The sequence below is a fragment of the Micromesistius poutassou genome (assembly GCF_964030765.1).
Source record: "Micromesistius poutassou genome assembly, chromosome: 2".
NCBI lineage: Eukaryota > Metazoa > Chordata > Actinopteri > Gadiformes > Gadidae > Micromesistius > Micromesistius poutassou.
Window position 1 is genome coordinate 13,775,980 of NC_140272.1, and position 23,428 is coordinate 13,799,407.

At 44.6% G+C, this 23,428-nt stretch overlaps 1 protein-coding gene and 2 non-coding genes across 3 annotated transcripts in view; 2 read left to right on the forward strand and 1 right to left on the reverse strand.

The window, feature by feature from the left end:
• Positions 1 to 1,409: 1,409 nt before the first annotated feature.
• The window catches only part of eogt (EGF domain-specific O-linked N-acetylglucosamine (GlcNAc) transferase), a gene marked incomplete at its 3' end in the record, with an annotated part of 164,772 nt that continues 142,753 nt past the window's right edge, over positions 1,410 to 23,428 (reverse strand). Inside the window, exons 13-14 of the mRNA XM_084463428.1 lie at positions 2,219 to 2,324; positions 1,410 to 1,914 (exon numbers count right to left, since the gene is read on the reverse strand). Of these exons, the coding sequence (XP_084319554.1) occupies positions 1,410 to 1,914; positions 2,219 to 2,324 (611 nt within the window). The remainder of the gene's footprint in view (positions 1,915 to 2,218; positions 2,325 to 23,428) is intronic.
• Positions 7,957 to 8,028, forward strand: AC3HAE_009495 (transfer RNA glutamic acid (anticodon CUC)). Its single transcript has one exon. It is a non-coding gene; the product is annotated as a tRNA-Glu (tRNA).
• On the forward strand, positions 21,135 to 21,206 carry AC3HAE_009619 (transfer RNA glutamic acid (anticodon CUC)). Its single transcript has one exon. It is a non-coding gene; the product is annotated as a tRNA-Glu (tRNA).

Consider the following 23,428-nt stretch of genomic DNA (forward strand, 5'->3'; position numbering starts at 1 on the left):
GATTCTGTGCTGTGCAGAGATTTAAAACCAGATTGGAAAACCTCCAGAATACTATAATTTTCCGGAGTTTAGAGATAGGCCTGGGATTTGCGAGAGCTGCAGGATCTAGTCCAGGTTTTTAAATTAATGGTTGCACCACTGCATGCACACACCTGTACGCAGACTGGCATTACTAATTGTGAGAAGAGGAATTCCAACAGTGGCGAAAACCTCTTTGAACAGTAGAGGGGGGACTGGATCATTTGGAGAACCTGAAGGCCTCAACTGGCCAACAGTCTCCTGTAAAAATCTCCTGTAAACAGTCACAGGCTCTGGTCAAAGACAGCTGAGCAGGTGAAGGAGATTGAGGGGTCATAGGCAGATGGTGAGATGAGGGTTCTAGCAGAAGAAACCTTGTCAATAAAAAAGTGCAGAAAGTTTTCACAGACAGCAGGGGAGGCCGTACAGACATTTTTGGCATTGAGAACTGAGTCAATGGTTTTAAACAAAACACGTGGTTTATGACAATTTGACAGGATAATACTAGCCAAATATTCCCTTTTAGCATTCTTCACAGTTGTCTGACACTGACGCCAGCAGTCCCTTAGGATTTGAAAAGACACTTGTAGTTTGTCTTTTTTCCACTTGCGCTCGGCTTTACGGCATTCACGTCTGACAGTGCGAGTAGTATCATTTAGCCAGGGCTTAGATTTAGTTTTTGGTTGCTTGGTTTTTAAAAGGAGACACCATGTCTAAAGCAGTCTGGTAGGCGGAGTGAAACCATGAGCTAAGCTCCTCAGTACTGCACTCAGACTCGGGAATGACGTAGTTGTGATCGAAAGCGGCCGAAAACCGAGCAGCAGTGGAAGGGTTAATGACGCGACAGCGCCGAGCAGCAACGGCAGCATTAACAGTATTACAGGCAAGAGCAACCTCAAATAATACAGGCATATGATCCGAAATCACTGCGTCACAAATCTCTAGGTTAAGGACAGGTAGCCCATACGATAGGACAAGATCAAGTGTGTGTCCATGTTCTTGTGTGGGTCCAGATACATACTGCACAAGATTAAAAGAGTCAATGAGGTCAAGAAAGGCCTTTGCCATTGGTTTATCATGAACATTAAAGTCACAAACAATAAGGACACAATCATATTTAGGCATGATTTCAGCCAGTAATTCAGAAAATTCATTCAAAAAGTATTTGTTGTATTTAGGACGATAGACCACAGCGCACAATACAGTGGGAGAGCGACAAAGTTCAAATAAACTCAGTTCAAAGCTGGTGAACGAGGATGACGGAGATAACTGTCTACATTTATAATGACCCTTGTAGACAGTGGCTATTCCTCCTCCCCGGCCAGACACCCGAGTTGACAACTCGAGTTGTCCTATTTGTTTGCAGTACAGGAATGGCACAGCAGGGGGCGTTAGCGGCTGCATGCTGCGGTGGGCTCGTAGACTCGACCGGAAGTGGACAGGTGACTGAGGGAGGTACTGCCCCCACTCGACGAGGCATCCGACAGAGAGGGTATAGCCAGCTGCCGGATGGTAGACTGGTGGTGCATGACTTTCAGTGCCCTTGGAGCATCGGCGCTGACCAACAGGTGGGGCATGGCCAGCTGCTGGATGGAGGGCTGTGTGGCTGTTGGTGTAGTCTGCAAAAGCGGTTCCTCAATAGCGCCGTGGGGGTGGGGACTGTCTGAGCGTCGGCCAACTGCATCCTTCAGCAGCTGCCGCCGGCGAGCGGAAGATGTTCCCCGCTGCCCGATACTCAGCAGCAGACCCAGAGAAGCCTTCAACAACGCCGGCAGAAGACACGTTCGCATGGAGAGGAGCCTGAGTCGGAGCCTGGAGAGGAGCCTGAAGAGGAGCCCGGGGAGGAGCCTGAAGAGGAGCCCGGGGAGGAGCCTGAAGATGAGCCTGGAGAGGAGCCTGAGCCAGAAGTGGAGCTGAAGCCTGGAGAGTGGCCTGGGCTGAGGCGTCGTCGGCTAGGTGGTGAGTCAAGGCCAGTGGAAGATCCGAAGTTCGCGGATCTGCCGTCGCCCTGCCGTTCGGTCGATGGAGGGCCGGGTCGGGAAAGTGACCATTCGAGGAGCCAACAGCCCGGAGAGAGGCCGGCGCCGGAGGATTATCAGTTGCTAGTGACGAAAAGCAGTTCGAGATTTCCAGGCTAGGTGGTGACGCCTTACTCGCCCACGCTATTTGCTTTGGTTGGCCACGGATCCGCACTACGGACCATGGCGACTGCGGTGTGGAACAGGACTGGGTACAGTAGGGATCCCAATGGGCCATGTCCTGCAGGGCAGCCGCGAAGGAGGCCAGCCGCTTAGATTGCCCGGCAGCTACGTCCATGAAGTCGGACAGGAGCGCTTCTTTATGTCGCAGCTTATCGGTGAGTTTTTGGATTTCTTCTTTCAGGTAGAGGATTTTCTTTGCAGCTTGGCTAAGTAGCAAAGAGTCCTCAGATGTTGTTGCCATACTGCAGAGGGGAACCGTCAGGGCCCTCTAGGCCCTCAGAGAGGGCCTAAAATATTCTAGATATTCTAGTTTTATTTTATTAATTCATAATTTTACAATCAACATCTAAACAAAAATGTTTCTGAGGAAATAAACCCTTCAAACCTGCCTATTCAATTGGTGTTGGAATGTGAAGGGTTAAATGAAAGAAGCCCCTTTGTCAGCCTATCAGAATTTTGCTGACTCGGCAGTTGTTGGGAAGGCTATGCAGCTCTGTGATTCGCGGTCCCGCTATAATTTCACAGAGGGTCGAGAATTCAATGAGACTAATTTCAAATGACAGTAAAATTGACCAATCATATCTTCCCTCTAAATGGGTTGGCTTTGTTATCGCTAACTTTATGACAAGTTCCGCCCGCTGTGAGGGACACGAATCACAAGTTAATAAACTAGCTAGCTAGCTTATGGGGCATGATTTGGTTTACGATGGCAGCCGCCGCGAGTAACGTAACCGAGGAGGAGGACATTGTTTCAGATTTATTATCTACGCCGTTTTCTAGGTTAACTTTTAATAGAAAGTTGGAGTTAGTCGTAACAGGAAGACCCACACCAGAGCTAAAATTGGTTCAGAAAACCAAAGCTTTTGAAAGGCATTTCAACTCCACCAACTATACGCGATAACCGTGGATGACGGGATCAAGGAGCAAAAGTAAATTCAATTAAAAGCAAAGGATCAGTCGCCATCAACCACTTCATCCAAAAGGACAGGAGGATGGACTTTGTTTTCAAGTAATGCGATCATCAAAGGGTAAGTTATTTAAAACGTATAGGCCGCCGTGCCAACTGATTTTATTCTGGCCGCCTCTGCCACTGTTTTGTGTATGTTAAGGTTTATTTGGGAAAACGGTCATTGTGCAGAATTACCAGTCAATCTGTAAATGTACCAACTCAGCGATCATTATGCACGGTAAATGCGCATAACATAATGTAATGCTGTGCGCGCTGTCACAGCAGCGACAGACTTCAGAACCATGGACAGTGAGAAACCGCAGCGTGTGTCCGGCGTGGCTGGAGTCCACGAACCCGCTCCCGAGGGGGACACGGATCGGCGTTTCGCCGTGTGTGTCGCTCCTTTCCCGGGGCTAGAGTTAGGCTGCGCGTGGTTGTGTGTGTCCGGCGTGGTTGTGTGTGTCCGGCGTGGTTGTGTGTCGGGCGTGGTTGTGTGTGTCCGGCCGGCGTGGCTGGAGTCCACGGACCCGCTCCTGACACGGTTCAGCGTTTTGCTTTTTCGTTTTTGTGTTGTTCCTTTCCCAGGGCTCGAGTTTCACCTCGCCTCGTAGTCATTGCGCTTTTTATTTTTATTTTATTTCCCATCATAACCTTTCCAGAGAATCAGGAAAGTCTTGATCAGATTCAGATTTCTCGGGAATCCCGTCTCCCGGGATTAAAACCTAATGACGACCCGCCCACGTTGAAGAGGTAGCCTACTTTTTTAGATGGAAACGCGATGTGCCTGGTACTGTTGGTGGAAAAGCGGCAATTGTGGCTTGGCGTACATGAAATTTTGTTGGTTTTGTGTGGTAGGGCTATCTGCTGTCATGTGTTTTGCACCCCGGGCCGTTGTCATATTCTACTGAAGTGCACATACAGCTTGTGTGATGATGCGATTATTTGTCAGGAGGATTTGCATTTTGCTTAAGCTTAACTGTGTGTTCACACCGCACTTTGTCCCATTTCGCCTATTCGCGCGAATAGGCGAATGTTGCCGCGCGACAAATCATAATCTGTCGCTGTGCATTTTTGTGTGCATTCGCGGGGCGAATTATTCGCGGGGCGAATTTTTTTTTTGCCTGACAACGGTCATTCATGCCATTCTCATCAACCATGGCCGAGATGTGTGTCTGTACCTGTTGTGGAAGAGGGAGAGCCCGTCGTTTATGGGTTAATAATATAATCCGGAGGCGCACACCGCTTTGTGCCGTGATATTATATATATCGTATATATTATATGATATAGATATTTATATATTATATGTAGATATAGAGCGGGAGTCGCAAACGGCAACAATCACTTTCTCCTCCAAGCTGCGGTTCACTGAACGGTTGAACGGTGATTGGCTGTTTTACGTTACTTCACCCAGGGAGTGAACTGATTGGCTGTTACGTGACGTCACCCAGGGAGTGAACGCTGATTGGCTGTTTCAACGCGAATGCCGCGAAGAAGTTGAAATATTTTAACTTTATTCGCGGGGCGAATTATTCGCGGCGCGAATCCACGTGAACGCGCTCGCCGTTCACGAGGAAAAATTTCGCGCTGTCAATCAAATCTTGTCGCGCGTATCGGCGAAAAAAAAATTCGCCCGATTCGCGTCTCCACGTTCACTTAACATTGAAACGTGTCGCGGGGCGAAGTGCGGTGTGAACACACCTTTAGAGATAGCTGACCCTGTTTTAGTTTTGGTGATAACTCTCACTCTCTGTGTTGTTTGCTTGTTGCATTGCTAAGGCTGGATTAGCGTATTCCTTTTTGTTTCAGAGCTGGAATTGTCATAGGTAACTTTTGCAGTACTATAGAGAGGAGCTGGTGGTTTGCTTTTTTTGCGACGGGTGAAGGGGTGTCTGAGGGCCAAGGTTTAAGAGTCACGGTTCGCTACTGCCATACTGTAGTTATCCTTTTTGGGAGATCTGGTGCAGGAAGGCTGGTTAGCCCGAAGGATTCCAAATGCTATGAAAATGCTAGTAGTGACAGAATGCTGTAGACAGAGTGCTGTCACAGCATGTGTGTGATGTCCAAGCAAATCCAATACAACCCACTGTTGATAACCAATGTCAAAGTATTCAACGGGAAGGTGAATAACGAAAAAAAGTAGACTTCCATGCTGAACATTTACTGCAAAATGTCCCAATTTTGAAGGAATATACCCAATGTATCTTTGTAATGTAAGAATGTAAGAACCCGCCTGGTCCAAGTCACATGGTTAATAATCACTACAGCTCCCTGGTGGTCTAGTGGTTAGGATTCGGCGCTCTCACCACCGCGGCCCGGGTTCGATTCCCGGTTAGGGAACTCGCCTTTATTGGTGATGTCCAACCAAATCCAATACAACCCACTGTTGATAACCAATGTCAAAGTATTCATTGGGAAGGTGAATAACGAAGAAAAGTAGACTTCCATGCTTAACATTTACTGCAAAATGTCACAATTATGAAGGAATATATGGAGTGTATCTTTTAAAGAACCCGCCTGGTCCAAGTCACATGGTTAATAATGACTACAGCTCCCTGGTGGTCTAGTGATTAGGATTCGGCGCTCTCACCGCCGCGGCCCGGGTTCGATTCCCGGTTAGGGAACTCACCATTATTGGTGATGTCCAATTCAACCCACTGTTGATAATCAATGTCAAAGTATTCATTGGGAAGGTGAATAACGAGCAAAAGTAGACTTCCATGCTTAACATTTACTGCAAAATGTCACAATTATGAAGGAATATATGGAATGTATCTTTTAAAGATCCCGCCTGGTCCAAGTCTCATGGTTAATATTCACTACAGCTCCCTGGTGGTCTAGTGGTTAGGATTCGGCGCTCTCACCGTCGCGGGCTGGGTTCGATTCGCGGTTAGGGAACTCACCTTTATTGGTGATGTCCAAGCAAATCCAATGCATCCACTGTTGATAACCAATGTCAAAGTATTCATTGGGAAGGTGAATAACGAACAAAAGTAGACTTCCATGCTTAACATTTACTGCAAAATGTCACAATTATGCAGGAATATACGTGATGTATCTTTTAAAGAACCCGCCTGTTCCAAGTCACATGGTTAATAATCACTACAGCTCCCTGGTGGTCTAGTGGTTAGGATTCGGCGCTCTCACCGCTGCGGCCCGGGTTCGATTTCCGGTTAGGGAACTCACCTTTATTGGTGATGTCCAAGCAAATCCAATGCATCCACTGTTGATAACCAATGTCAAAGTATTCATTGGGAAGGTGAATAACGAACAAAAGTAGACTTCCATGCTTAACATTTACTGCAAAATGTCACAATTATGAAGGAATATATGGAGTGTATCTTTTAAAGAACCCGCCTGGTCCAAGTCACATGGTTAATAATGACTACAGCTCCCTGGTGGTCTAGTGGTTAGGATTTGGCGCTCTCACCGCCGCGGCCCGGGTTCGATTCCCGGTTAGGGAACTCACCATTATTGGTGATGTCCAATCCAATTCAACCCACTGTTGGTAACCAATGTCAAAGTATTCATTGGGAAGGTGAAAAACGAACAAAAGTAGACTTCCATGCTTAATATTTACTGCAAAATGTCACAATTATGAAGGAATATATGGAATGTATCTTTTAAAGATCCCGCCTGGTCCAAGTCTCATGGTTAATATTTACTACAGCTCCCTGGTGGTCTAGTGGTTAGGATTCGGCGCTCTCACCGCCGCGGCCCGGGTTCGATTCCCGGTTAGGGAACTCACCTTTATTGGTGAAATCCAATGCATCCACTGTTGATAACCAATGTCAAAGTATTCATTGGGAAGGTGAATAACGAACAAAAGTAGACTTCCATGCTTAACATTTACTGCAAAATGTCACAATTATGCAGGAATATACGTGATGTATCTTTTAAAGAACCCGCCTGTTCCAAGTCACATGGTTAATAATCACTACAGCTCCCTGGTGGTCTAGTGGGTAGGATTCGGCGCTCTCACCGCCGCGGCCCGGGTTCGATTCCCGGTTAGGGAACTCGCCTTTATTTGTGATGTCCAACCAAATCCAATACAACCCACTGTTGATAACCAATGTCAAAGTATTCATTGGGAAGGTGAATAACGAAGAAAAGTAGACTTCCATGCTTTACATTTACTGCAAAATGTCACAATTATGAAGGAATATATTGAGTGTATCTTTTAAAGAACCCGCCTGGTCCAAGTCACATGGTTAATAATGACTACAGCTCCCTGGTGGTCTAGTGGTTAGGATTCGGCGCTCTCACCGCCGCGGTCCGGGTTCGATTCCCGGTTAGGGAACTCACCATTATTGGTGATGTCCAATCCAATTCAACCCACTGTTGATAACCAATGTCAAAGTATTCATTGGGAAGGTGAATAACGAAGAAAAGTAGACTTCCATGCTTAACATTTACTGCAAAATGTCACAATTATGAAGGAATATATGGAATGTATCTTTTAAAGATCCCGCCTGGTCCAAGTCTCATGGTTAATATTTACTACAGCTCCCTGGTGGTCTAGTGGTTAGGATTCGGCGCTCTCACCGTCGCGGGCTGGGTTCGATTCCCGGTTAGGGAACTCACCATTATTGGTGATGTCCAAGCAAATCCAATGCATCCACTGTTGATAACCAATGTCAGAGTATTCATTGGGAAGGTGAATAACGAACAAAAGTAGACTTCCATGCTTAACATTTACTGCAAAATGTCACAATTATGCAGGAATATACGTGATGTATCTTTTAAAGAACCCGCCTGTTCCAAGTCACATGGTTAATAATCACTACAGCTCCCTGGTGGTCTAGTGGTTAGGATTCGGCGCTCTCACCGCCGTGGCCCGGGTTCGATTCCCGGTTAGGGAATTCACCTTTATTGGTGATGTCCAACCAAATCCAATACAACCCACTGTTGATAACCAATGTCAAAGTATTCATTGGGAAGGTGAGTAACGAAGAAAAGTAGACTTCCATGCTTAACATTTACTGCAAAATGTCACAATTATGAAGGACTATATGGAATGTATCTTTTAAAGATCCCGCCTGGTCCAAGTCTCATGGTTAATATTTACTACAGCTCCCTGGTGGTCTAGTGGTTAGGATTCGGCGCTCTCACCGCCGCGGCCCGGGTTCGATTCCCGGTTAGGGAACTCACCATTATTGGTGATGTCCAATCCAATTCAACCCACTGTTGATAACCAATGTCAAAGTATTCATTGGGAAGGTGAAAAACGAACAAAAGTAGACTTCCATGCTTAACATTTACTGCAAAATGTCACAATTATGAAGGAATATATGGAATGTGTCTTTTAAAGATCCCGCCTGGTCCAAGTCTCATGGTTAATATTTACTACAGCTCCCTGGTGGTCTAGTGGTTAGGATTCGGCGCTCTCACCGCCGCGGCCCGGGTTCGATTCCCGGTTAGGGAACTCACCTTTATTGGTGATGTCCAAGCAAATCCAATGCATCCACTGTTGATAACCAATGTCAAAGTATTCATTGGGAAGGTGAATAACGAACAAAAGTAGACTTCCATGCTTAACATTTACTGCAAAATGTCACAATTATGCAGGAATATACGTGATGTATCTTTTAAAGAACCCGCCTGTTCCAAGTCACATGGTTAATAATCACTACAGCTCCCTGGTGGTCTAGTGGTTAGGATTCGGCGCTCTCACCGCCGCGGGCAGGGTTCGATTCCCGGTTAGGGAACTCACCATTATTGGTGATGTCCAATTCAACCCACTGTTGATAATCAATGTCAAAGTATTCATTGGGAAGGTGAATAACGAGCAAAAGTAGACTTCCATGCTTAACATTTACTGCAAAATGTCACAATTATGAAGGAATATATGGAATGTATCTTTTAAAGATCCCGCCTGGTCCAAGTCTCATGGTTAATATTTACTACAGCTCCCTGGTGGTCTAGTGGTTAGGATTCGGCGCTCTCACCGTCGCTGGCTGGGTTCGATTCCCGGTTAGGGAACTCACCTTTATTGGTGATGTCCAAGCAAATCCAATGCATCCACTGTTGATAACCAATGTCAAAGTATTCATTGGGAAGGTGAATAACGAACAAAAGTAGACTTCCATGCTTAACATTTACTGCAAAATGTCACAATTATGCAGGAATATACGTGATGTATCTTTTAAAGAACCCGCGTGTTCCAAGTCACATGGTTAATAATCACTACAGCTCCCTGGTGGTCTAGTGGTTAGGATTCGGCGCTCTCACCGCCGCGGCCCGGGTTCGATTCCCGGTTAGGGAACTCACCTTTATTGGTGATGTCCAACCAAATCCAATACAACCCACTGTTGATAACCAATGTCAAAGTATTCATTGGGAAGGTGAATAACGAAGAAAAGTAGACTTCCATGCTTAACATTTACTGCAAAATGTCACAATTATGAAGGAATATATGGAGTGTATCTTTTAAAGAACCCGCCTGGTCCAAGTCACATGGTTAATAATGACTACAGCTCCCTGGTGGTCTAGTGATTAGGATTCGGCGCTCTCACCGCCGCGGCCCGGGTTCGATTCCCGGTTAGGGAACTCACCATTATTGGTGATGTCCAATTCAACCCACTGTTGATAATCAATGTCAAAGTATTCATTGGGAAGGTGAATAACGAGCAAAAGTAGACTTCCATGCTTAACATTTACTGCAAAATGTCACAATTATGAAGGAATATATGGAATGTATCTTTTAAAGATCCCGCCTGGTCCAAGTCTCATGGTTAATATTTACTACAGCTCCCTGGTGGTCTAGTGGTTAGGATTCGGCGCTCTCACCGTCGCGGGCTGGGTTCGATTCGCGGTTAGGGAACTCACCTTTATTGGTGATGTCCAAGCAAATCCAATGCATCCACTGTTGATAACTAATGTCAAAGTATTCATTGGGAAGGTGAATAACGAACAAAAGTAGACTTCCATGCTTAACATTTACTGCAAAATGTCACAATTATGCAGGAATATACGTGATGTATCTTTTAAAGAACCCGCCTGTTCCAAGTCACATGGTTAATAATCACTACAGCTCCCTGGTGGTCTAGTGGTTAGGATTCGGCGCTCTCACCGCCGCGGCCCGGGTTCGATTCCCGGTTAGGGAACTCACCTTTATTGGTGATGTCCAAGCAAATCCAATGCATCCACTGTTGATAACCAATGTCAAAGTATTCATTGGGAAGGTGAATAACGAACAAAAGTAGACTTCCATGCTTAACATTTACTGCAAAATGTCACAATTATGAAGGAATATATGGAGTGTATCTTTTAAAGAACCCGCCTGGTCCAAGTCACATGGTTAATAGTGACTTCAGCTCCCTGGTGGTCTAGTGGTTAGGATTTGGCGCTCTCACCGCCGCGGCCCGGGTTCGATTCCCGGTTAGGGAACTCACCTTTATTGGTGATGTCCAAGCAAATCCAATGCATCCACTGTTGATAACCAATGTCAAAGTATTCATTGGGAAGGTGAATAACGAACAAAAGTAGACTTCCATGCTTAACATTTACTGCAAAATGTCACAATTATGAAGGAATATATGGAGTGTATCTTTTAAAGAACCCGCCTGGTCCAAGTCACATGGTTAATAGTGACTTCAGCTCCCTGGTGGTCTAGTGGTTAGGATTTGGCGCTCTCACCGCCGCGGCCCGGGTTCGATTCCCGGTTAGGGATCTCACCATTATTGGTGATGTCCAATCCAATTCAACCCACTGTTGGTAACCAATGTCAAAGTATTCATTGGGAAGGTGAAAAACGAACAAAAGTAGACTTCCATGCTTAATATTTACTGCAAAATGTCACAATTATGAAGGAATATATGGAATGTATCTTTTAAAGATCCCGCCTGGTCCAAGTCTCATGGTTAATATTTACTACAGCTCCCTGGTGGTCTAGTGGTTAGGATTCGGCGCTCTCACCGCCGCGGCCCGGGTTCGATTCCCGGTTAGGGAACTCACCTTTATTGGTGAAATCCAATGCATCCACTGTTGATAACCAATGTCAAAGTATTCATTGGGAAGGTGAATAACGAACAAAAGTAGACTTCCATGCTTAACATTTACTGCAAAATGTCACAATTATGCAGGAATATACGTGATGTATCTTTTAAAGAACCCGCCTGTTCCAAGTCACATGGTTAATAATCACTACAGCTCCCTGGTGGTCTAGTGGTTAGGATTCGGCGCTCTCACCGCCGCGGCCCGGGTTCGATTCCCGGTTAGGGAACTCGCCTTTATTTGTGATGTCCAACCAAATCCAATACAACCCACTGTTGATAACCAATGTCAAAGTATTCATTGGGAAGGTGAATAACGAAGAAAAGTAGACTTCCATGCTTTACATTTACTGCAAAATGTCACAATTATGAAGGAATATATTGAGTGTATCTTTTAAAGAACCCGCCTGGTCCAAGTCACATGGTTAATAATGACTACAGCTCCCTGGTGGTCTAGTGGTTAGGATTCGGCGCTCTCACCGCCGCGGTCCGGGTTCGATTCCCGGTTAGGGAACTCACCATTATTGGTGATGTCCAATCCAATTCAACCCACTGTTGATAACCAATGTCAAAGTATTCATTGGGAAGGTGAATAACGAAGAAAAGTAGACTTCCATGCTTAACATTTACTGCAAAATGTCACAATTATGAAGGAATATATGGAGTGTATCTTTTAAAGAACCCGCCTGGTCCAAGTCACATGATTAAAAATGACTACAGCTCCCTGGTGGTCTAGTGGTTAGGATTCGGAGCTCTCACCGTCGCGGCCCGTTTTCGATTCCCGGTTAGGGAACTCACCATTGTTGGTGATGTCCAATCCAATTCAACCCACTGTTGATAATCAATGTCAAAGTATTCATTGGGAAGGTGAATAACGAAGAAAAGTAGACTTCCATGCTTAACATTTACTGCAAAATGTCACAATTATGAAGGAATATATTGAGTGTATCTTTTAAAGAACCCGCCTGGTCCAAGTCACATGGTTATTAATGACTACAGCTCCCTGGTGGTCTAGTGGTTAGGATTCGGCGCTCTCACCGCCGCGGCCCGGGTTCGATTCCTGGTTAGGGAACTCACCATTATTGGTGATGTCCAATCCAATTCAACCCACTGTTGATAACCAATGTCAAAGTATTCATTGGGAAGGTGAAAAATGAACAAAAGTAGACTTCCATGCTTAACATTTACTGCAAAATGTCACAATTATGAAGGAATATATGGAATGTGTCTTTTAAAGATCCAGCCTGGTCCAAGTCTCATGGTTAATATTTACTACAGCTCCCTGGTGGTCTAGTGGTTAGGATTCGGCGCTCTCACCGCCGCGGCCCGGGTTCGATTCCCGGTTAGGGAACTCACCTTTATTGGTGATGTCCAAGCAAATCCAATGCATCCACTGTTGATAACCAATGTCAAAGTATTCATTGGGAAGGTGAATAACGAACAAAAGTAGACTTCCATGCTTAACATTTACTGCAAAATGTCACAATTATGCAGGAATATACGTGATGTATCTTTTAAAGAACCCGCCTGTTCCAAGTCACATGGTTAATAATCACTACAGCTCCCTGGTGGTCTAGTGGTTAGGATTCGGCGCTCTCACCGCCGCGGGCAGGGTTCGATTCCCGGTTAGGGAACTCACCATTATTGGTGATGTCCAATTCAACCCACTGTTGATAATCAATGTCAAAGTATTCATTGGGAAGGTGAATAACGAGCAAAAGTAGACTTCCATGCTTAACATTTACTGCAAAATGTCACAATTATGAAGGAATATATGGAATGTATCTTTTAAAGATCCCGCCTGGTCCAAGTCTCATGGTTAATATTTACTACAGCTCCCTGGTGGTCTAGTGGTTAGGATTCGGCGCTCTCACCGTCGCTGGCTGGGTTCGATTCCCGGTTAGGGAACTCACCTTTATTGGTGATGTCCAAGCAAATCCAATGCATCCACTGTTGATAACCAATGTCAAAGTATTCATTGGGAAGGTGAATAACGAACAAAAGTAGACTTCCATGCTTAACATTTACTGCAAAATGTCACAATTATGCAGGAATATACGTGATGTATCTTTTAAAGAACCCGCGTGTTCCAAGTCACATGGTTAATAATCACTACAGCTCCCTGGTGGTCTAGTGGTTAGGATTCGGCGCTCTCACCGCCGCGGCCCGGGTTTGATTCCCAGTTAGGGAACTCACCTTTATTGGTGATGTCCAACCAAATCCAATACAACCCACTGTTGATAACCAATGTCAAAGTATTCATTGGGAAAGCGAATAACGAAGAAAAGTAGACTTCCATGCTTAACATTTACTGCAAAATGTCACAATTATGAAGGAATAGATGGAGTGTATCTTTTAAAGAACCCGCCTGGTCCAAGTCACATGGTTAATAATGACTACAGCTCCCTGGTGGTCTAGTGGTTAGGATTCCGCGCTCTCACCGCCGCGGCCCGGGATCGATTCCCGGTTAGGGAACTCACCATTATTGGTGATGTCCAATCCAATTCAACCCACTGTTGATAATCAATGTCAAAGTATTCATTGGGAAGGTGAATAACGCGCAAAAGTAGACTTCCATGCTTAACATTTACTGCAAAATGTCACAATTATGAAGGACTATATGGAATGTATCTTTTAAAGATCCCGCCTGGTCCAAGTCTCATGGTTAATATTCACTACAGCTCCCTGGTGGTCTAGTGGTTAGGATTCGGCGCTCTCACCGCCGCGGCCCGGGTTCGATTCCCGGTTAGGGAACTCACCTTTATTGGTGATGTCCAAGCAAATCCAATGCATCCACTGTTGATAACCAATGTCAAAGTATTCATTGGGAAGGTGAATAACGAACAATAGTAGACTTCCATGCTTAACATTTACTGCAAAATGTCACAATTATGAAGGAATATATGGAATGTATCTTTTAAAGATCCCGCCTGGTCCAAGTCTCATGGTTAATATTTACTACAGCTCCCTGGTGGTCTAGTGGTTAGGATTCGGCGCTCTCACCGCCGCGGCCCGGGTTCGATTCCCGGTTAGGGAACTCACCTTTATTGGTGATGTCCAAGCAAATCCAATGCATCCACTGTTGATAACCAATGTCAAAGTATTCATTGGGAAGGTGAATAACGAACAATAGTAGACTTCCATGCTTAACATTTACTGCAAAATGTCACAATTATGAAGGAATATATGGAATGTATCTTTTAAAGATCCCGCCTGGTCCAAGTCTCATGGTTAATATTTACTACAGCTCCCTGGTGGTCTAGTGGTTAGGATTCGGCGATCTCACCGCCGCGGCCCGGGTTCGATTCCCGGTTAGGGAACTCACCTTTATTGGTGATGTCCAAGCAAATCCAATGCATCCACTGTTGATAACCAATGTCAAAGTATTCATTGGGAAGGTGAATAACGAACAAAAGTAGACTTCCATGCTTAACATTAACTGCAAAATGTCACAATTATGCAGGAATATACGTGATGTATCTTTTAAAGAACCCGCCTGTTCCAAGTCACATGGTTAATAATCACTACAGCTCCCTGGTGGTCTAGTGGTTAGGATTCGGCGCTCTCACCGCCGCGGCCCGGTTTCGATTCCCGGTTAGGGAACTCACCTTTATTGGTGATGTCCAACCAAATCCAATACAACCCACTGTTGATAACCAATGTCAAAGTATTCATTGGGAAGGTGAATAACGAAGAAAAGTAGACTTCCATGCTTTACATTTACTGCAAAATGTCACAATTATGAAGGAATATATTGAGTGTATCTTTTAAAGAACCCGCCTGGTCCAAGTCACATGGTTAATAATGACTACAGCTCCCTGGTGGTCTAGTGGTTAGGATTCGGCGCTCTCACCGCCGCGGTCCGGGTTCGATTCCCGGTTAGGGAACTCACCATTATTGGTGATGTCCAATCCAATTCAACCCACTGTTGATAACCAATGTCAAAGTATTCATTGGGAAGGTGAATAACGAAGAAAAGTAGACTTCCATGCTTAACATTTACTGCAAAATGTCACAATTATGAAGGAATATATGGAGTGTATCTTTTAAAGAACCCGCCTGGTCCAAGTCACATGATTAAAAATGACTACAGCTCCCTGGTGGTCTAGTGGTTAGGATTCGGAGCTCTCACCGTCGCGGCCCGTGTTCGATTCCCGGTTAGGGAACTCACCATTGTTGGTGATGTCCAATCCAATTCAACCCACTGTTGATAATCAATGTCAAAGTATTCATTGGGAAGGTGAATAACGAAGAACAGTAGACTTCCATGCTTAACATTTACTGCAAAATGTCACAATTATGAAGGAATATATTGAGTGTATCTTTTAAAGAACCCGCCTGGTCCAAGTCACATGGTTAATAATGACTACAGCTCCCTGGTGGTCTAGTGGTTAGGATTCGGCGCTCTCACCGCCGCGGCCCGGGTTCGATTCCCGGTTAGGGAACTCACCATTATTGGTGATGTCCAATCCAATTCAACCCACTGTTGATAACCAATGTCAAAGTATTCATTGGGAAGGTGAAAAACGAACAAAAGTAGACTTCCATGCTTAACATTTACTGCAAAATGTCACAATTATGAAGGAATATATGGAATGTGTCTTTTAAAGATCCCGCCTGGTCCAAGTCTCATGGTTAATATTTACTACAGCTCCCTGGTGGTCTAGTGGTTAGGATTCGGCGCTCTCACCGCCGCGGCCCGGGTTCGATTCCCGGTTAGGGAACTCACATTTATTGGTGATGTCCAAGCAAATCCAATGCATCCACTGTTGATAACCAATGTCAAAGTATTCATTGGGAAGGTGAATAACGAACAAAAGTAGACTTCCATGCTTAACATTTACTGCAAAATGTCACAATTATGCAGGAATATACGTGATGTATCTTTTAAAGAACCCGCCTGTTCCAAGTCACATGGTTAATAATCACTACAGCTCCCTGGTGGTCTAGTGGTTAGGATTCGGCGCTCTCACCGCCGCGGGCAGGGTTCGATTCCCGGTTAGGGAACTCACCATTATTGGTGATGTCCAATTCAACCCACTGTTGATAATCAATGTCAAAGTATTCATTGGGAAGGTGAATAACGAGCAAAAGTAGACTTCCATGCTTAACATTTACTGCAAAATGTCACAATTATGAAGGAATATATGGAATGTATCTTTTAAAGATCCCGCCTGGTCCAAGTCTCATGGTTAATATTTACTACAGCTCCCTGGTGGTCTAGTGGTTAGGATTCGGCGCTCTCACCGCCGCGGCCCGGGTTCGATTCCCGGTTAGGGAACTCACCTTTATTGGTGATGTCCAAGCAAATCCAATGCATCCACTGTTGATAACCAATGTCAAAGTATTCATTGGGAAGGTGAATAACGAACAAAAGTAGACTTCCATGCTTAACATTTACTGCAAAATGTCACAATTATGCAGGAATATACGTGATGTATCTTTTAAAGAACCCGCCTGTTCCAAGTCACATGGTTAATAATCACTACAGCTCCCTGGTGGTCTAGTGGTTAGGATTCGGCGCTCTCACCGCCGCGGGCAGGGTTCGATTCCCGGTTAGGGAACTCACCATTATTGGTGATGTCCAATTCAACCCACTGTTGATAGTCAAAGTATTCATTGGGAAGGTGAATAACGAGCAAAAGTAGACTTCCATGCTTAACATTTACTGCAAAATGTCACAATTATGAAGGAATATATGGAATGTATCTTTTAAAGATCCCGCCTGGTCCAAGTCTCATGGTTAATATTTACTACAGCTCCCTGGTGGTCTAGTGGTTAGGATTCGGCGCTCTCACCGTCGCTGGCTGGGTTCGATTCCCGGTTAGGGAACTCACCTTTATTGGTGATGTCCAAGCAAATCCAATGCATCCACTGTTGATAACCAATGTCAAAGTATTCATTGGGAAGGTGAATAACGAACAAAAGTAGACTTCCATGCTTAACATTTACTGCAAAATGTCACAATTATGCAGGAATATACGTGATGTATCTTTTAAAGAACCCGCGTGTTCCAAGTCACATGGTTAATAATCACTACAGCTCCCTGGTGGTCTAGTGGTTAGGATTCGGCGCTCTCACCGCCGCGGCCAGGGTTCGATTCCCAGTTAGGGAACTCACCTTTATTGGTGATGTCCAACCAAATCCAATACAACCCACTGTTGATAACCAATGTCAAAGTATTCATTGGGAAAGCGAATAACGAAGAAAAGTAGACTTCCATGCTTAACATTTACTGCAAAATGTCACAATTATGAAGGAATAGATGGAGTGTATCTTTTAAAGAACCCGCCTGGTCCAAGTCACATGGTTAATAATGACTACAGCTCCCTGGTGCTCTAGTGGTTAGGATTCCGCGCTCTCACCGCCGCGGCCCGGGATCGATTCCCGGTTAGGGAACTCACCATTATTGGTGATGTCCAATCCAATTCAACCCACTGTTGATAATCAATGTCAAAGTATTCATTGGGAAGGTGAATAACGCGCAAAAGTAGACTTCCATGCTTAACATTTACTGCAAAATGTCACAATTATGAAGGACTATATGGAATGTATCTTTTAAAGATCCCGCCTGGTCCAAGTCTCATGGTTAATATTTACTACAGCTCCCTGGTGGTCTAGTGGTTAGGATTCGGCGCTCTCACCGCCGCGGCCCGGGTTCGATTCCCGGTTAGGGAACTCACCTTTATTGGTGATGTCCAAGCAAATCCAATGCATCCACTGTTGATAACCAATGTCAAAGTATTCATTGGGAAGGTGAATAACGAACAATAGTAGACTTCCATGCTTAACATTTACTGCAAAATGTCACAATTATGAAGGAATATATGGAATGTATCTTTTAAAGATCCCGCCTGGTCCAAGTCTCATGGTTAATATTTACTACAGCTCCCTGGTGGTCTAGTGGTTAGGATTCGGCGCTCTCACCGCCGCGGCCCGGGTTCGATTCCCGGTTAGGGAACTCACCTTTATTGGTGATGTCCAAGCAAATCCAATGCATCCACTGTTGATAACCAATGTCAAAGTATTCATTGGGAAGGTGAATAACGAACAAAAGTAGACTTCCATGCTTAACATTAACTGCAAAATGTCACAATTATGCAGGAATATACGTGATGTATCTTTTAAAGAACCCGCCTGTTCCAAGTCACATGGTTAATAATCACTACAGCTCCCTGGTGGTCTAGTGGTTAGGATTCGGCGCTCTCACCGCCGCGGCCCGGTTTCGATTCCCGGTTAGGGAACTCACCTTTATTGGTGATGTCCAACCAAATCCAATACAACCCACTGTTGATAACCAATGTCAAAGTATTCATTGGGAAGGTGAATAACGAAGAAAAGTAGACTTCCATGCTTAACATTTACTGCAAAATGTCACAATTATGAAGGAATATATGGAGTGTATCTTTTAAAGAACCCGCCTGGTCCAAGTCACATGGTTAATAATGACTGCAGCTCCCTGGTGGTCTAGTGGTTAGTATTCGGCGCTCTCACCGCCGTGGCCCGGGTTCGATTCCCGGTTAGGGAACTCACCATTATTGGTGATGTCCAATCCAATTCAACCCACTGTTGATAACCAATGTCAAAGTATTCATTGGGAAGGTGAATAACGAAGAAAAGTAGACTTCCATGCTTAACATTTACTGCAAAATGTCACAATTATGAAGGAATATATGGAGTGTATCTTTTAAAGAACCCGCCTCGTCCAAGTCACATGGTTAATAATGACTACAGCTCCCTGGTGGTCTAGTGGTTAGGATTCGGCGCTCTCACCGCCGCGGCCCGGGTTCGATTCCCGGTTAGGGAACTCACCATTATTGGTGATGTTCAATCCAATTCAACCCACTGTTGATAATCAATGTCAAAGTATTCATTGGGAAGGTGAATAACGAAGAAAAGTAGACTTCCATGCTTAACATTTACTGCAAAATGTCACAATTATGAAGGAATATATTGAGTGTATCTTTTAAAGAACCCGCCTGGTCCAAGTCACATGGTTAATAATGACTACAGCTCCCTGGTGGTCTAGTGGTTAGGATTCGGCGCTCTCACCGCGGCGGCCCGAGTTCGATTCCCGTTTAGGGAACTCACCTTTATTGGTGATGTCCAAGCAAATCCAATGCATCCACTGTTGATAACCAATGTCAAAGTATTCATTGGGAAGGTGAATAACGAACAAAAGTAGACTTCCATGCTTAACGTTTACTGCAAAATGTCACAATTATGCAGGAATATACGTGATGTATCTTTTAAAGAACCCGCCTGTTCCAAGTCACATATTAATAATCACTACAGCTCCCTGGTGGTCTAGTGGTTAGGATTCGGTGCTCTCACCGCCGCGGCCCGGGTTCGATTCCCGGTTAGGGAACTCACCTTTATTGGTGATGTCCAAGCAAATCCAATGCATCCACTGTTGATAACCAATGTCAAAGTATTCATTGGGAAGGTGAATAACGAACAAAAGTAGACTTCCATGCTTAACATTTACTGCAAAATGTCACAATTATGAAGGAATATATGGAGTGTATCTTTTAAAGAACCCGCCTGGTCCAAGTCACATGGTTAATAATGACTACAGCTCCCTGGTGGTCTAGTGGTTAGGATTTGGCGCTCTCACCGCCGCGGCCCGGGTTCGATTCCCGGTTAGGGAACTCACCATTATTGGTGATGTCCAATCCAATTCAACCCACTGTTGATAACCAATGTCAAAGTATTCATTGGGAAGGTGAAAAACGAACAAAAGTAGACTTCCATGCTTAATATTTACTGCAAAATGTCACAATTATGAAGGAATATATGGAATGTATCTTTTAAAGATCCCGCCTGGTCCAAGTCTCATGGTTAATATTTACTACAGCTCCCTGGTGGTCTAGTGGTTAGGATTCGGCGCTCTCACCGCTGCGGCCCGGGTTCGATTCCCGGTTAGGGAACTCACCATTATTGGTGATGTCCAATCCAATTCAACCCACTGTTGATAACCAATGTCAAAGTATTCATTGGGAAGGTGAATAACGAACAAAAGTAGACTTTCATGCTTAACATTTACTGCAAAATGTCACAATTATGCAGGAATATACGTGATGTATCTTTTAAAGAACCCGCCTGTTCCAAGTCACATGGTTAATAATCACTACAGCTCCCTGGTGGTCTAGTGGTTAGGATTCGGCGCTCTCACCGCCGCGGCCCGGGTTCGATTCCCGGTTAGGGAACTCACCTTTATTGGTGATGTCCAACCAAATCCAATACAACCCACTGTTGATAACCAATGTCAAAGTATTCATTGGGAAGGTGAATAACGAAGAAAAGTAGACTTCCATGCTAAACATTTACTGCAAAATGTCACAATTATGAAGGAATATATGGAGTGTATCTTTTAAAGAACCCGCCTGGTCCAAGTCACATGGTTAATACTGACTACAGCTCCCTGGTGGTCTAGTGGTTAGGATTCGGCGCTCTCACCGCCGCGGCCCGGGTTCGATTCCCGGTTAGGGAACTCACCATTATTGGTGATGTCCAATCCAATTCAACCCACTGTTGATAACCAATGTCAAAGTATTCATTGGGAAGGTGAAAAACGAACAAAAGTAGACTTCCATGCTTAACATTTACTGCAAAATGTCACAATTATGAAGGAATATATAGAATGTATCTTTTAAAGATCCCGCCTGGTCCAGGTCTCATGGTTAATATTTACTACAGCTCCCTGGTGGTCTAGTGGTTAGGATTCGGCGCTCTCACCGCCGCGGCCCGGGTTCGATTCCCGGATAGGGAACTCACCATTATTGGTGATATCCAATTCAACCCACTGTTGATAACCAATGTCAAAGTATTTATTGGGAAGGTGAATAACGAAGAAAAGTAGACTTCCATGCTTAACATTTACTGCAAAATGTCACAATTATGAAGGAATATATTGAGTGTATCTTTTAAAGAACCCGCCTGGTCCAAGTCACATGGTTAATAATGACTACAGCTCCCTGGTGGTCTAGTGGTTAGGATTCGGCGCTCTCACCGCCGAGGCCCGGGTTCGATTCCCGGTTAGGGAACTCACCATTATTGGTGATGTCCAATCCAATTCAACCCAATGTTGATAACCAATGTCAAAGTATTCATTGGGAAGGTGAAAAACGAACAAAAGTAGACTTCCATGCTTAACATTTACTGTAAAATGTCACAATTATGAAGGAATAGATGGAATGTATCTTTTAAAGATCCCGCCTGTTCCAAGTCTCATGGTTAATATTTACTACAGCTCCCTGGTGGTCTAGTGGTTAGGATTCGGCGCCGCGGCCCGGGTTCGATTCCCGGTTAGGGAACTCACCTTTATTGGTGATGTCCAAGCAAATCCAATGCATCCACTGTTGATAACCAATGTCAAAGTATTCATTGGGAAGGTGAATAACGAACAAAAGTAGACTTCCATGCTTAACATTTACTGCAAAATGTCACAATTATGCAGGAATATACGTGATGTATCTTTTAAAGAACCCGCCTGTTCCAAGTCACATGGTTAATAATCACTACAGCTCCCTGGTGGTCTAGTGGTTAGGATTCGGTGCTCTCACCGCCGCGGGCAGGGTTCGATTCCCGGTTAGGGAACTCGCCTTTATTCGTGATGTCCAACCAAATCCAATACAACCCACTGTTGATAACCAATGTCAAAGTATTCATTGGGAAGGTGAATAACGAAGAAAAGTAGACTTCCATGCTTTACATTTACTGCAAAATGTCACAATTATGAAGGAATATATTGAGTGTATCTTTTAAAGAACCCGCCTGGTCCAAGTCACATGGTTAATAATGACCACAGCTCCCTGGTGGTCTAGTGGTTAGGATTCGGAGCTCTCACCGCCGCGGTCCGGGTTCGATTCCCGGTTAGGGAACTCACCATTATTGGTGATGTCCAATCCAATTCAACCCACTGTTGATAACCAATGTCAAAGTATTCATTGGGAAGGTGAATAACGAAGAAAAGTAGACTTCCATGCTTAACATTTACTGCAAAATGTCACAATTATGAAGGAATATATGGAGTGTATCTTTTAAAGAACCCGCCTGGTCCAAGTCACATGGTTAATAATGACTACAGCTCCCTGGTGGTCTAGTGGTTAGGATTCGGCGCTCTCACCGTCGCGGCCCGGGTTCGATTCCCGGTTAGGGAACTCACCATTATTGGTGATGTCCAATCCAATTCAACCCACTGTTGATAATCAATGTCAAAGTATTCATTGGGAAGGTGAATAACGAAGAAAAGTAGACTTCCATGCTTAACATTTACTGCAAAATGTCACAGTTATGAAGGAATATATTGAGTGTATCTTTTAAAGAACCCGCCTGGTCCAAGTCACATGGTTAATAATGACTACAGCTCCCTGGTGGTCTAGTGGTTAGGATTCGGCGCTCTCACCGCCGCGGCCCGGGTTCGATTCCCGGTTAGGGAACTCACCATTATTGGTGATGTCCAATTCAACCCACTGTTGATAACCAATGTCAAAGTATTCATTGGGAAGGTGAAAAACGAACAAAAGTAGACTTCCATGCTTAACATTTACTGCAAAATGTCACAATTATGAAGGAATATATGGAATGTGTCTTTTAAAGATCCCGCCTGGTCCAAGTCTCATGGTTAATATTTACTACAGCTCCCTGGTGGTCTAGTGGTTAGGATTCGGCGCTCTCACCGCCGCGGCCCGGGTTCGATTCCCGGTTAGGGAACTCACGTTTATTGGTGATGTCCAAGCAAATCCAATGCATCCACTGTTGATAACCAATGTCAAAGTATTCATTGGGAAGGTGAATAACGAACAAAAGTAGACTTCCATGCTTAACATTTACTGCAAAATGTCACAATTATGCAGGAATATACGTGATGTATCTTTTAAAGAACCCGCCTGTTCCAAGTCACATGGTTTATAATCACGACAGCTCCCTGGTGGTCTAGTGGTTAGGATTCGGCGCTCTCACCGCCGCGGCCCGGGTTCGTTTCCCGGTTAGGGAACTCACCTTTATTGGTGATGTCCAACCAAATCCAATACAACCCACTGTTGATAACCAATGTCAAAGTATTCATTGGGAAGGTGAATAACGAAGAAAAGTAGACTTCCATGCTCAACATTTACTGCAAAATGTCACAATTATGCAGGAATATACGTGATGTATCTTTTAAAGAACCCGCCTGTTCCAAGTCACATGGTTAATAATCACTACAGCTCCATGGTGGTCTAGTGGTTAGGATTCGGCGCTCTCACCGCTGCGGCCCGGGTTCGAT